This window comes from Xyrauchen texanus, chromosome 18 (genome assembly GCF_025860055.1).
Source record: "Xyrauchen texanus isolate HMW12.3.18 chromosome 18, RBS_HiC_50CHRs, whole genome shotgun sequence".
Lineage (NCBI taxonomy): Eukaryota > Metazoa > Chordata > Actinopteri > Cypriniformes > Catostomidae > Xyrauchen > Xyrauchen texanus.
The window spans coordinates 33,365,789-33,381,178 of record NC_068293.1 but is presented as its reverse complement, the minus strand read 5'-3'; the positions used below and the strand labels follow the sequence as shown (position 1 = coordinate 33,381,178).

At 37.0% G+C, this 15,390-nt stretch overlaps 1 protein-coding gene across 1 annotated transcript in view; it reads right to left on the bottom strand.

Annotated features, from left to right (window-relative positions):
* Nucleotides 1-11,282: 11,282 nt before the first annotated feature.
* LOC127658763 (low-density lipoprotein receptor-related protein 1B-like) overlaps nucleotides 11,283-15,390 on the bottom strand; it is a 471,292-nt gene continuing 467,184 nt past the window's right edge. The window contains exons 90-91 of the mRNA XM_052148252.1: nucleotides 13,370-13,444; nucleotides 11,283-12,576 (exon numbers count right to left, since the gene is read on the bottom strand). Of these exons, the coding sequence (XP_052004212.1) occupies nucleotides 12,436-12,576; nucleotides 13,370-13,444 (216 nt within the window). The 3' untranslated portion in view covers nucleotides 11,283-12,435. The remainder of the gene's footprint in view (nucleotides 12,577-13,369; nucleotides 13,445-15,390) is intronic.

Here is a 15,390-nt window from a genome sequence, read left to right as displayed (position 1 = left end):
TTTTATTTGTGTAAAATTTGTAAAATGTTGAATTCCCTCACACCTATATGCGAATGTTACTCTGGCAGTAATCATTTATAATCATCATGCAGCCAGTTTTATTCATTTGTGTGCTGAATGGGATGCCAAACCATTTGTGGACAATTAAAGCATTGACAAGAACCGCATCATGACCCACTGAGTGCATAAATGGTTAGGTAATATTTTGAGATTAAAACAATTAGGCTAAACAGGTCTGCTTTGCATCAAACATTGAAAGAAGCTTTTATAATCTATCATTTTCAAATATTTTATTTTACTATTAAAACCGACCCCTGATGTAGAGAGTATTAAATTGAATAATAAATTACCATTGCCTTGAAATATAGCCTATAGATTGTAAATTGACCTTTGCAGGCTGGCTGTGTCACTGAGGCACCATGTGGGACAGGCAATGTCTGCTGATGCAGAGGTCCTATGTGGACTGGTCTGTGCTGCTGGAGGAGCCGTAGGGGTCAGATAAGGTCCCTCAATGCTGGGTCCCTTTTTCAGCTAGAGTGCAGCCAAAAGCAACATAAAAGGTTTTGCTCACAAAAGCCTAACCTCAACTATCTTGTAGTCTCTTTCCATGTCAGGTCAGAAACTCAGGACTTGGTGTGTCTGTTGGTGTCTCCTTCCCTGTTGAGTTGGAAATGCAGAACAATGGTGTGTCTATCCGCGGGACATAGTTATCCCTTTCTGATGAGGAGGAGATTGAGATCTGGCGCCTTTCCAATCCTGGAGTGTGATTGGCCACTGGTGTTGCACACCCTAGTGTGGAACTCATTTGCATTGCATAAAGTACAGTGTTAAAACAGTGCCTTTAACAATTTACCCATGCATTATTTCTTTACCAAACCTCTTTCAAATTATTAAAGACATCGTATGGTACAGATAGAGACCAAACATGATAAGAAACGGTTTACTCATCGTTCACGCATTCGTTTATCTGTTAATAGGACGGTCCCGTGAACTGTTGTGTTAACAGTCAATAATCATTAACATAAATTGTGCTTTGCATGAAGATGGAGTGGATGTGTTGCAATTTATATTAATTTAAGGCCTCCAAACATAGGTATGAATAGATCTCTGTGGCCCTCCACTGCTGCATCTGGGAGGTCCTGAAGGAATTTTAATAGCAGTTCTTGCCTAAACCTTAGGAATGAGTTTGATGAATTAAAGTCAACCTGTATGTCCAATGAGAAGTCCTCTCCTTGGTGGTGGTGGGTTTTAGGAAGTCCCCCTTCCTGCCATGTAAGAAGTGTCTGGCTGTTGTCTTAGCATCTTATCTGATGTTGCTGAACATTTTTATATGTTCATTCACCAAGGATCCAATCACAGTGTGGCACATCTTCTTCCACACCGGCAGTTAGAGAGGGGCCCTGCCATAAACTGGTCCCTGGAATGTCATCTTAACTGATGTTCACCACAATACATGTTTGTACATTTATAAATCTTTTCTTTACGTTGGTTTTGAAGTATTTCAAAATGTAATCTTTAAAAAACGTGTAATACGATGTACCACCACTTTATACAGAGCACCCACACTATTTTCAGAAGCACCCTCAGTGATTTTGATCTGGAACTGGGCCTTATACTGTATAAGTAAGTATTTTATCAACATCAAGAATTTAGGTTAAAATTTAGCTGATGTGAACAGTAACCATTTCATAGTATTTCAACTACTCACATAGGCCAACATGTTTATATATTCTTCTAACTTGTTTTATTAACCAGTATTTTGGGAAAAGTATATAAATAAATGAATAAATAAATAAATTTTTGGGTGGCTGTGATTCAAAATAAAGGTAATGGTACACTGTTTTGTCCATGTATTATCTTACTCAAAGCACAAAAATCAATTTAGACAGATTTTGCTCCAGCAGACTTTGACACTTGTAAATTAAAGTGTGTCATACAGTATTTTTTGAATGATCTACAGCAAACAGTGAGTGTGTTTGCATGTATTTTAAAAGTTTGATTTCTGTCAGATTAAAGCATGTATACATCCAGCATGTACCACAATAGGCCTCACCATTATGCACATGCTCAGAAAAAGAGGTGCTGCGCATTGTGTATTTAACTTGGAAGTTGAACGCAACACAAAGAAGAGAAGAAGAGCAACAACAACAACAACATGTGTGCGTTTTATTCAGAAGTGATCATCCCTATGCTCTATTCCTTTTGCAGACTTTGCCATCCACTGTGAGAGTTTTGGGGGGCTGAAAGGTGTGGGCTCAAACATGATGTTTATTCTAAAACTGCCTTCAAAGTCATTTTTACTGGAAATTCTGTTTGAAGCAATCGTACAGCATGGCTAATATGATTGCTCTCCCTTCTCCCTCCCCTTCCCCTTTTCAGTATCAAATGTCATTCTTTTTTGTAACAACTATAAAAAACGTTCTCATGATCTTACGTGGGCTATTTTCACAAATTCCAGAATAAAATACAATAAAAGAGGGAACAGGTGCATTCCATGGACAGGGTTAGCATACTAGCGTTAGCATTAGTGCTATGAATGCTCTATGTAAACATTACAAATTACACATTATCTGCTGCATATGTCTTAATTACAAGTATCATCAAGAGGTTATAACAGTTTATTTTACTGGTCTCATGTGGATTCCAGGTACTACAGAACCATTTCAAGTGTTCAGACAACACATCTATTAAATATTAAATCCTCAGTCTAAATGTTATTATTACACTTTACAATGAGTTTATAAGGATGAAAGTGAAGCAAAGCAGGGCTCGTGTAGTTAGAACAATCCAGGAGCAAATTGTGTCGTCTTCTGCCTCCGGACATTCACCATTTGCAAAACGGATAACGTAGCCTACATCTGATCTGCACCAAAATCAATGCATAAAGAATGTAAGATGCAACTGTCTTATTGTTGACTGGCTAATTAGCTGACTTCTTCGATGCTCTGCTATGACGCAAAATGTTAAAAAGGTTAAACAAAATGTCTACGTCACTTTCTCTACTGATGTCCTTTCTTCATCTATTCGATTCCAAATAGCGTTAGGTATATATACTTGGACAGAGAAAGGAAGACTGTAGCAAACTGTTGCACTCTTCTAAACTCATGTTGCTGTCCCATTAGCCTGATGGAGTGAATTTGCTCATTGTCAGAGGAGAATGGCAGTCTGAACCACCTCCAGGCTTTGCTGTTCTTATCTTCCTATTGTTTTTGTTTTTTATTTTTATTTTTTACAGCAAAACTTAGGCTATGACATGGATGAGTGGAGTCAGATAAGCAGGGAAAGCTACTGTTCTACACAGTTAGCATTTTCCCTCAGTGCACTCAGGTCTCTGCTGATGGGAGCTCAAATCACTCATCCTCATCTTGAACTTGGAAACCAGCAGGGATCCTTTGAATCTACCTCCCTTTCATGTTCTCAAACTGAGAGTTGGAATATCACAATCTACTGTTTGCTGGCAGTAACAAGCATCTTGCCATTAGCTTTTCACTATCCCTTAAAAAAAAAAAAAAACTAGAAACATTAATCTATTTTTTATTATCAGTTATCAATTTTCTTTATTTCTGAATTTCATAGTCAAATATTGCATTATGGCTTTCCCTGGTTTGTTCCAAATGTTGAATAGTAACAAAAAATCTAATTTAAATAATAATAATTTTGTTAAAATCAAATTAAAAAGCATCTGGCATTATATCAAAAGAATTGTTTATAGTTCACTGAACAAGCATGGAAAACATTGTTTAAACCCTTTACAATAAAGATCTGTAAAGTTATTTGTATTTTTACAAAATTATCTTGTGAAAAAGGGATGGTTTTTGCTGTTTTAGACTTCATGTTTATCTATTATTGATGCTTACTGTGATCCTATCTATTTGCGGCATTCTACAGTAATTCCATAGAAATACAGAAAAATGTGCATGTATGCATGGTGCTTCAGATTCTTTTTTCAATGTTGAGGAAAATTAAAAAAGAAGAGAAAATAAATTAAATGGTGGTTTACTTAAATATTTTGCCTAGAGGCCCACTCAAAAGTAAAATCCTGCCTACACCCCTATATGAAAGGCTTCGAAGTGGAAATCACTTCCTATCGGAAGTACATCTTTACTGGCCTTAATGCTCCTGCCTTTGTATCTTTAAGAAAGAAAGAACTGAAAGGAAAATGGAACTCAAATAATACATTTAAAGATTTCAAACAAACTTCTTTCATGTATGGGGTATTGTTTGTCGAATTTATAGGAAAATAATTAATCCATTTTGTAATAAGGCTGTAACATAACAAAATGTGGAAACAGTGAAGCGCTGTGAATACTTTCCGGATGCACTGTGTGTGTGTATATATATATACAGCACATACATTTTGAATTGCAAAAATGTTGTCATGTTCACATAAATTTCATGAGATCAGGAGGAATAATTAAATCCTTTTTTTACTCTAAACCTCCACTTTAACTTTCACATTCAGATGTGAAAGTGAAAATTAACAGGCACCACATGTGATATTCAGATGTAAAAGATTTAGATAAAAAAGTACTTTCATTTTAATTTGTTTCTGCAGCCACACCAATATATCTTCTGAAGATATGGTTTTAACCACTGGAGTCAATGGATTACTTCTATGTTTCCTTTATGTGATTTTTGGAGCTACAAATGTCTGATCACCATTCATTTGCATTGTCTGGACCTACATAACTGAGATATTCTTCTAAAAATCTGTTTGTGTTCTGATGAAGAAAGTCATACACATCTTCATCAGATGGCATGAGGGTGTGTAAATGATTAGAGCATTTTCATTTTTGGGTGAACTATTCCTTTAACTCAAGGAAACAAACCACAAAGTTGTCATTTGATTTAACTTTTTCATTCTCTTGGACAATTAAAGTGGAAATATCTATTTCCACTCCATTTCTATTCAGATGAATGGCGTCGCAGTTCTTTCAGATGAGCTCAACTGATGGGCCCACCTGAATATAGCAGAGTTTTTAGATGAGAATCATAAATCTGTGTGTCAGTGTGAAGAATAGTGTGGTGTTCATTGTTACCATGCCTCTTCCTCTCAATATTGATTGTTATAATGAATACTTAGATTCAGGCTTGCTTTTATTACACCAGTACCGAAGTTTGTACTATTAATAAAACCAGCCAACTCCATTAAGAAATCGATGGCAGGCATCATTTGACATAGTCATTAAGCTTTTATCATAATAGCAAGGAGATAAAGTATGACACTATATTTTTCTTTTATCAAGTTCAATACCATTAGAAACATTTCTCAGAAATCCTGAAATTATTCATTTTCCATCCAAAGAATAAGTAACATTAACAGAAACTAACCACCAAAGAACACTTCTAGCATTTTGCAGATGTGACATATGTGCTAATTATTTAAAGGGGGTACATTAAACCCATGAAATTATCGAGAATGATCTCTCTTAATTCCAGGAAGCACCCACGGGAAATATGATATGAAAGAGCTTTGCACTTAGTATGGAATCGTGCTTTCGGTTTGAATTGACTTTGTTTCTTCATTAAAAGGCTTTAAAGGATTTTACCCTGATAATGTCACCCTAGTTTAAGGCTTATTGTCTCGTACACAATCCTGAACAAAAAAAGATATGGGAATTATGTACAGCATCATTCCCTAATGCTTGTCAGAATAAATTAGGCATTAGGTTAGGGCAATAGTGACCACTCATAAAATGCAGCAGTGAAACTGTAGAAACTATATTCACTACATTCTTGGATGCTGTAATGCATTTAGAGCTACAATTATGTGCAGTTACATGTTTTAATTTTTTTATTGAGGTTACTAAAAATCCTGATGCCATAAGTGAAATTTGCCCTAATCTCTGAAAACACGTCAACCAAATGAATATAATAATGTTAGAGACAGTGTTGCCCAATTGTAGATAACAGATAAATTAATCTGCCTCACACTCAACCATTTGTTGCATCATTTGCACAAGGCTGTCACAGCCTCTCAGATAGTAAGAATAGTGTACAATTCCAGCATATGCTAAAACTAATGAACATTTTCTAAAGATATTGTGATTATATTGAACAACTCCAAGAGCAAAGCATTTTTGTACGCAGTGAGGCTATAAAGTCTGAGAAAGTGGCTCTATTTTTCATTTTTCAAATGTAATTCAGTTACTTAAAGGTGCTTTAAGTGATTTTTTTCATGGACAAGTATGCAAAAAATAAAAAATGTGTAGAATGGAGAAGGGCGGGGCCGGGCTGGAACAAAGCATGCCCGGTCCCCACTCAGCCTGATGGGGCACGTGAGCGATAAAGGCAGCTGGCGATGACAGTTCGAGTGAGAGAAAATTACAGGCAGCTGCCCTGTGTGTGGTTATGTTTGTGTGTTTTTGGTTAAGTTGATCATTCAAATATAATTTATATTGTTAAGCTGGTTCATGCCTTCCTCCTTTCCACTGAACTGTTACAAATTTGTATATATTTATATATACACAACAGTTAGTTCCGGTCCTCAAACCTGATTGGATGAGGACCATTCCATGAGCACTGATGGTCTGACACCATCAGCACTCCGACGCTTCACTGTGTATCACTCTGCTTGTGTTCATGCCATTCTAAACTAAAGTGTAAGAGTAGTGCAGATCTGTTAAGAGCTTCTCTTTGTCTTTTTGTTTTTTACATTACATATGTTAGCCCGCAGATAGTGGCAAAAGATAATTTTTGTGTGTAATATGAGCCAGTTAGGTGACGTGAACTGATTCCTCATCAGCCATATACAGTGAGGAAAATAAGTATTTGAACACCCTGCTATTTTGCAAGTTCTCCCACTTAGAAATCATGGAGGGGTCTGAAATTGTCATCGTAGGTGCATGTCCACTGTGAGAGACATAATCTAAAAAAAAAATCCAGAAATCACAATGTATGATTTTTTAACTATTTATTTGTATGATACAGCTGCAAATAAGTATTTGAACACCTGTCTATCAGTTAGAATTCTGACCCTCAAAGACCTGTTAGTCTGCCTTTAAAATGTCCACCTCCACTCCATTTATTATCCTAAATTAAATGCACCTGTTTGAGGTCGTAAGCTGCATAAAGACACCTGTCCACCCCATACAATCAGTAAGAATCCAACTACTAACATGGCCAAGACCAAAGAGCTGTCCAAAAACACTAGAGACAAAATTGCACACCTCCACAAGGCTGGAAAGGGCTACGGGGTAACTGCCAAGCAGCTTGGTGAAAAAAGGTCCACTGTTGGAGCAATCATTAGAAAATGGAAGAAGCTAAACATGACATGTCAATCTCCCTCGGACTGGGGCTCCATGCAAGATCTCACCTCGTGGGGTCTCAATGATCCTAAGAAAGGTGAGAAATCAGCCCAGAACTACACGGGAGGAGCTGGTCAATGACCTGAAAAGAGCTGGGACCACCGTTTCCAAGGTTACTGTTGGTAATACACTAAGACGTCATGGTTTGAAATCATGCATGGCACGGAAGGTTCCCCTGCTTAAACCAGCACATGTCAAGGCCCGTCTTAAGTTTGCCAATGACCATTTGGATGATCCAGAGATCCATGGGAGAAAGTCATGTGGTCAGATGAGACCAAAATAGAACTTTTTGGTCATAATTCCACTAACCGTGTTTGGAGGAAGAAGAATGATGAGTACCATCCCAAGAACACCATCCCTACTGTGAAGCATGGGGGTGGTAGCATCATGCTTTGGGGGTGTTTTTCTGCACATGGTACAGGGCGACTGCACTGTATTAAGGAGAGGATGACCGGGGCCATGTATTGCGAGATTTTGGAGAACAACCTCCTTCCCTCAGTTAGAGCATTGAAGATGGGTCTAGGCTGGGTCTTCCAACATGACAATGACCCGAAGCACACAGCCAGGATAACCAAGGAGTGGCTCTTTAAGAAGCATATCAAGGTTCTGGCATGGCCTAGCCAGTCTCCAGACCTAAACCCAATAGAGAATCTTTGGAGGGAGCTCAAACTCCGTGTTTCTCAGCGACAGCCCAGAAACCTGACTGATCTAGAGAAGATCTGTGTGGAGGAGTGGGCCAAAATCCCTCCTGCAGTGTGTGCAAACCTGGTGAAAAACTACAGGAAACATTTGACCTCTGTAATTGCAAACAAAGGCTACTGTACCAAATATTAACATTGATTTTCTCAGGTGTTCAAATACTTATTTGCAGCTGTATCTACAAATAAATAGTAAAAAAATCATACATTGTGATTTCTGGATTTTGTTTTTTAGATTATGTCTCTCACAGTGGACATGCACCTACGATGACAATTTCAGACCCCTCCATGATTTCTAAGTGGGAGAACTTGCAAAATAGCAGGGTGTTCAAATACTTATTTTCCTCACTGTACATACAACAACTCTTCGTGATCGTATACTAAACTTACTACACTACACTACTAAAGCTAGGAAATAGCTTTAAATGGCTTTAAACGAACAACTTCAGTATTACGGCTCATCACAGCTGAGAGACACAACAGACTGATAAATTACACAATGGGGCTGTTTAAAATGGCGGAGGACAATGTGGTTTCTATTGTGATCGACTCTTGCGCACCGGCTACCGTGAAATAGAAAGTAATACCCCCTCTGGACCCAATTTTTCCACTGAGAAAGATGATCTTCAGAAAGCTGACAGAATCTCTGCTTGGGTGTGGCAACAGGTGATTGCACACGCTCCATCTCTCTCTCACGCACATGCACACACACGCACACACACACACACACACACACACACACACACACACACACACACCCTTGTTTATCCAATAACTCGTTTGAAACAGCACAATTTGTGATACTATTTATGAAGTGATATTTTGGAATTACTAACAGAGGCTTGGACGCATCGTTTTGAACCAGCAACATCCATCACATAAGAAAGTAGTTCCATGCACAAATTAGTTTTTATGACTGTACTAAATTTGTCCTAATTTTTACAAATTTACTTGTTCACTGAAGTGTTGTATTTAAGCAATATCACACTTGCAATCATACTACAGTATATGGGCCTAAATCAGCACTGATTTAGGGCCATATAGTATGATATATATATATATATATATATATATATATATATATATATATATATATATATATATATATATATATATATATACAGTACATCCGGAAAGTATTCACAGCACTTCACTTTTTCCACATTTTGTTATGTTACAGCCTTATTCCAAAATGGATTAAATTAATTATTTTCCTCAAAATTCTACAAACAATACCCCATAATGACAACGTGAAAGAAGTTTGTTTGAAATCTTTGCAAATGTATTAAAAATATAAAACAAAAAAAAAAAAAAATCACATGTACAAAAGTTTTCACAGCCTTTGCCATGACACTCAAAATTTAGCTCAGGTGCATCCTGTTTCCACTGATCATCCTTGAGATGTTTCTACAACTTGATTGGAGTCCACCTGTGGTAAATTCAGCTGTTTGGACATGATTTGGAAAGGCACACACCTGTCGGGGGAGAAGGGCCTTAGTCAGGGAGGTGACCAAGAACCTGATGGTTACTCTAACAGAGCTCTAGCACTTCTCTTTGGAGAGAGGAGAAACTTCCAGAAGAACAACCATCTCTGCAGCACTCCACCAATCAGGCCTGAATGGTAGAGTGGCCAGACGGAAGACACTCCTCAGTAAAAGGCACATGACAGCCCACCTGGAGTTTGCCAAAAGGCACCTGAAGGACTCTCAGACCATGAGAAACAAAATTCTCTGGTCTGATGGAACAAAGATTGAACTCTTTGGCCTGAATGGCAAACGTCATGTCTGGAGGAAACCAGGCACCACTCATCACTTGGCCAATACATCCCTACAGTGAAGCATTGTGGTGGCAGCATCATGCTGTGGGGATGTTTTTCAGCGGCAGGAACTGGGAGACTAGTCAGGATCGAGGGAAAGATAAATGCAGCAATGTACAGAAGCATCCTTGATGAAAACCTGCTCCAGAGCGCCCTGGACCTCAGACTGGGGCGAAGGTTCATCTTCCAGCAGGACAATGACCCTAAGAACACAGCCAAGATTACAAAGGAATGGCTACGGGACAACTCTGTGAATGTCCTTGAGTGGCCCAGCCAGAGCTCAGACTTGAACCCGATTGAACATCTCTGGAGAGATCTGAAAATGGCCGTGCACCGACGCTCCCTATCCAACCTGATGGAGCTTGAGAGGTCCTGCAAAGAAGAATGGGAGAAACTGCCCAAAAATAGGTGTGTCAAGATTGTAGCATCATACACAAAAAGACATGAGGCTGTAATTGATGCCAAAGGTGTTTCAACAAAGTATTGAGCAAAGATTTCAAACAAACGTCTTTCACATTGTCATTGTGATATTGTTTGTAGAATTTTGAGGAAAATGTAATCCATTTTGGAATAAGGCTGTAACATTACAAAATGTGGAAAAAGTGAAGCGCTGTGAATACTTTCCGGATGCACTGTATATATATATATATATATATATATATATATATATATATATATATATATATATATATAAAACCCTTAAATATATTAATGAAATAAGTTTCCTGAGATATATCCCCAGCCTCTGTGAAAACGGTAGACTTTATAAACAGAAACATGAATGTGCCTGCAGACATTGATGCTTTCACCTGTCAATCATTTTGCTCATTAGTCATCATGTATTTCAATTGGATCATTGAGGCTATAATTCATAATGTTTGTCAGTTGAGGGCACTATAGTAAACTCTTGAATTTGACCACCACAGGAAAAAAAAACAGTTCTGCTCTTTTAAATGTATCTTTGGAGGGCAGTATTTTGGAATGAGGGGGCGTGGCTACTTAAACCGCTCAATCATGTGAAAGATTCAGAACATTAAATCGCTTACAGCACCTTTAAATATTATTTTCTTGTTTTAAATTCTGAAACTTTATTTCTTTATTATATATAAACTGTATAGTGACAATAAATATGTATAAACATTAATGTAAACAAAACTCGAGACAGTGCCTGTTTATGATTTTGCTTGGAGCATACAGTGAATACTGAATACTATACTTGCTGCCAGCATTTACACCCACCAGTCTTCAGATTATTAGTTTGGATGTTGGACTGTCCAGTTTCTAACACTCCTGGCCAAGTACAGTACGAAGCAGGATATGTTAATGAAGACCTACAAAAAAAGTGGTGCAGTATGGAGAAAAACAGTACTACTTGGTTTTGAAATGGAAATAAAATGTATTTATTTTATATTGATTTGCTTTTTATATAAAAAGTACTTATATTTAATACATTTTCCCCAAAATACAAGCAGCCAAACAACATATAAATCAAATACAAAATTATAAAATCTGTTGTATCTTAGTAGCGTCCCTTTTGAAGTAACAGGTAACATGATTTAATTCATAATACTCTAAAACCCTTATAACAGTAAAGTCTGATTCTCTCTGGCATCCATGGCCTATACATTTTATTTTGTTTGTTGTCTAACATTGATGGAGTCAATTGTGTGAGCCTTAATTTGTTTGATGAAGCCGGTATAGCTGTATTGCTAAGCCCACTTTTAGGTTTAAGTAGGTAAAGTACCAGAAAGTAGCTCATACACAACCTTTGATTAATTTAATTATATATATTATTGGATTGTAGTTCATGACCATCAAACTGATATCAGTTATAAAGATGCATTTTTTCAAGCAGCAGACAAGACTGCACATCCTCAAAAATACAATTTAGTGTAGAGCTATCCCAGCATAGTTGGAGTTGATAAACATGGTTTATAATTGCAGCATTTGTCTGGATGGCGGAAACGAAAAATCATTTAATGAAGCCAACTAAATAATACTGGATATATATAAACTAATTTCTCCAATAAGAACTGACTGAAGTCAGGTGGTTGACTTAGTCCTATGTTAGAGGAAAAAAAAGGGTAGGTGAAAAAAGAAAAAAAAAAAAAAACATAAAAAGAACAATCCTTTTAATCATACAAAAAAATTATAATTTCTAGAATAATTAAATAAGATAAATGAGGTTAATATTGAAGAAAAGCTTTCACAGTGTAATGTGAACCCTAAAAAAAGCCACTGTGATGATGCCCCAACATATGTAGCGTACCTTCTAAATATTTGGGGGGAAAAACTAAATAAAGATTCTGCCACTGTAGTTTTATTACCGATCCACAATCTGTAACTAAGCAGTTGTGTATCACGTGTAGTGCAGCACATTTATGTTTACAGAAAAAAGAAGAAAAACAAAACAAAACAAAAACTGGCTGAAACTGGATGAAGTATGATTTCAAATATTGTCACAGACATAGAGGCATAATGCTGATAGTACCAAGAAACCAAATATAAACAGGATATCGGAACCTGATAGGAAATAGATTTTTTTTCTTTATTTTCCTTGTGTTTTATACATTTTGTACATTGAAGTAAAAAAAGAGTACAAAGTGTAGTCAGGCTATGCGGCGGTTTCTCGAATCATCCCTTCAAGTTTCTTTGGGAGTAGCTCTCTCCTTTCGTCAATGTTGATGACTGGTTTACGACAGTTCTGACCATCAAGATACATCTTGGCATACATTGGATTGGAGTAGTTCATTGGCTGTTAGGAAAGAGAATTGTGGACAATTGATATTCACACTCCTATTATATATTTTATGTAAAAAAAACTAAAATACAAATATTAAAAAAACAATGTTACGGTTGAAGTTGCAATTATTTCATGTTCAAATATTTAATATACAGATCCTACTATTAACAAACAATTTGCAGGTTGAATTCTCCGAAAACAGAAAATAAAAAATAAATGGAATTGCACAATTGCACTTGAGAATCCTGTGCAGCCCAACACAGCAACATTGGCTCAACCAATGGCATTAGTTTGGGGTGGGATTACCTTTTTGTCTAACCAATGGAATAGAGGGTGGTTTTTCAGAGAATGTGTTTGATGATTCATATTATTTTTCCAATTCCAATTGGTAATGCTAATGGCACAGAAGTTACATTCTTCACCTTTAACATGTTAATCAAAATTAAACTCTTTTAAAAATATGAATATTTCAAATATAATACATTGAAACTGAAATTTGCAGGATTCTGAATTTTGAGAAAGCTCATTCGAGGAGTTCCTTTGCAGCTGAAGGTAAATGGGGTTTCAGTTGCATCATTTAGAAACCAAAAAAGTGTGTAATCATGCTTATGACTACTTGATACTGGCAAAGGATGACACAACTGTCACTCACAACCCCATCTACCTACATAGATGATAGACTAAAAAGGAAACACAAGAACAGAACCAATACCAACAGCTTTAGTCATGCATACACTATCATGAGGCTATCCATGCCAAAATTTCATTCCGAAATATCTGCAACAAAGGAGCCCAAAAACTTCACCTGTCCAGGAATGACTTCTTTAGGGACAGAGTGAATATTCAGCGTGCAAGGGTCACAGGATTTTACACACCAGTCCTGGAACACACACAGTTGCCCCAGCATGCAGTCGACATTTAGAACATTGTTGTCACCAAACAACTTCAATTTAAAAGCTGAATTTAGACTGATTCAAGGCCAGTTTATACTTCTGCGTCAAACCTACTAAGTAGGCTCTGTGTAGTGGCCAACGCGGTGGAAAATTTCTTTATTTATAAACAAATGCCATGTCAACTGTGGATTCAAAATAATTGTTTAAATTAGTGTAGCATTAAAAATGAGTTCATCATAATGAGTATGTTGTATTTAGGTACATATTATACAAGTTGCCTGCCATTCAGATCAAAAATAATTCAATCATTAACAGTATGCTTGGCAATTTTGCCAACTCTGAACAGGTACTTTTTAATTTGCTGACAAATAATAAGTGTTTAGTTTTCATAACTTATATATATATATATATATATATATATATATTGGTTTTACTGTACACCATGTAAACATACGGTCAAAACATTGTTCAGATTGGAAAGGTAAAATAAATACAACAATATTGTGTCACTCAAATTCCAAATGTACAGCATATCGAGGATAAGCCCTGGGAAAAAGTACACAGTTTATAAATTGTAAACAGATGTGTCTTTTTCTCGTATTTTCGCTTGTAACTTCATGAAATGTATAGAGAGTATAAAAACAGCAGATACTTGAAAAAATTAAACGGGTCCAAATACAATGTGACATGATCACAGATCTGTGGATATGACGCATATCTTAATCTTGAAGTAAATGTTTGTCATTCTGGGTGCAGTTTCTGTTTACAAAGGGGACCAATCACAGCTGTTGTGTTAACCCGACAAGTTGTTACATTTTTGGAGAGGTGCATGTTAGGCTACAGCATAGACTACTGGTGTGTTCAGACCAGAGGCGTCGAGAGTGTCAAATCGACCGGAAGTCATTCATTTTCTATGACAGCCAGCGCCTCTCAGTGGCGAGAAGCGGTGCGGCGAGTCTTGGGCGGTGTGGGGGCCAAAGGAAAGAGGAAAGATCAAGTGCAGCCAACATTATGGTAATGAGCTTTGACGTGGTTTGGCGGCAACCTATTGGAATATAGAGGTGCTCCGCTCTAGCAAAGTCTAGAGAGCACAACAGTGTAAACTTTGGTTCCCACCAAACATTAGTTCTGAAGACAAAATGGAGGAGAAACTGATTACTGCCGTGGCAGCTTTTCCCTTAATATTTGATCTGTCCCCGTTTGCTTACAGGGATATAAATCAAATTAAAAAACGATGAGTGGACAAAGGTGTCTGAAATTGTTAGTGTGCCAGGTGAGTTGATGAAGTTGGTATTATGGTTTATATAATATTATATAATGGATATACGCAACTTGTGATATGTCGTCAAAGAGATACCGGTCGACATGTCTGGATGTTTTGTGGCCCCTTTAAATATAGTTCACAAAACCAAGCATTCTCAACGAACGTTGACGCCTATTTCAAATACGTCAGAGCATCCACAAATTTTCAATAGCGTTGTTGGCAGGGCAGCCTGAGCGAATTTTGACGCTCTCGCCACCTCTGGTCTGAACTCACGGTAAGCTATGTAACATACGCCGTAGGTTAGACACAGAAGTATAAATCGGCCTTTAGACAAGGCATCAGAGCATAAATATGTTCATAACAGAATGTGTGTTGTTCCTTTTAGAACAAAAGGTCAGCACAAAAATCTAACAGAGCAAATCTTATTACTGCCATAGCATTGCTTTTTTTTTAAACAAACAAATATCAGTTGTGTTTTGCAAGGGCAAAAATATCATGTTTACAGCTGTAATAAGGAAAATTCTCAAGGTAATGTATGTTTCATTAGAATGCTGCAAGCATCTATCACCCTGGGTTAGATGATGCAAGCAACCGATAAAAACTCGGTGTACAGCCAAAGTTAAAGAAATAGTTCTCACAGAAATGAAAATCATCATTTACTCACCCTCA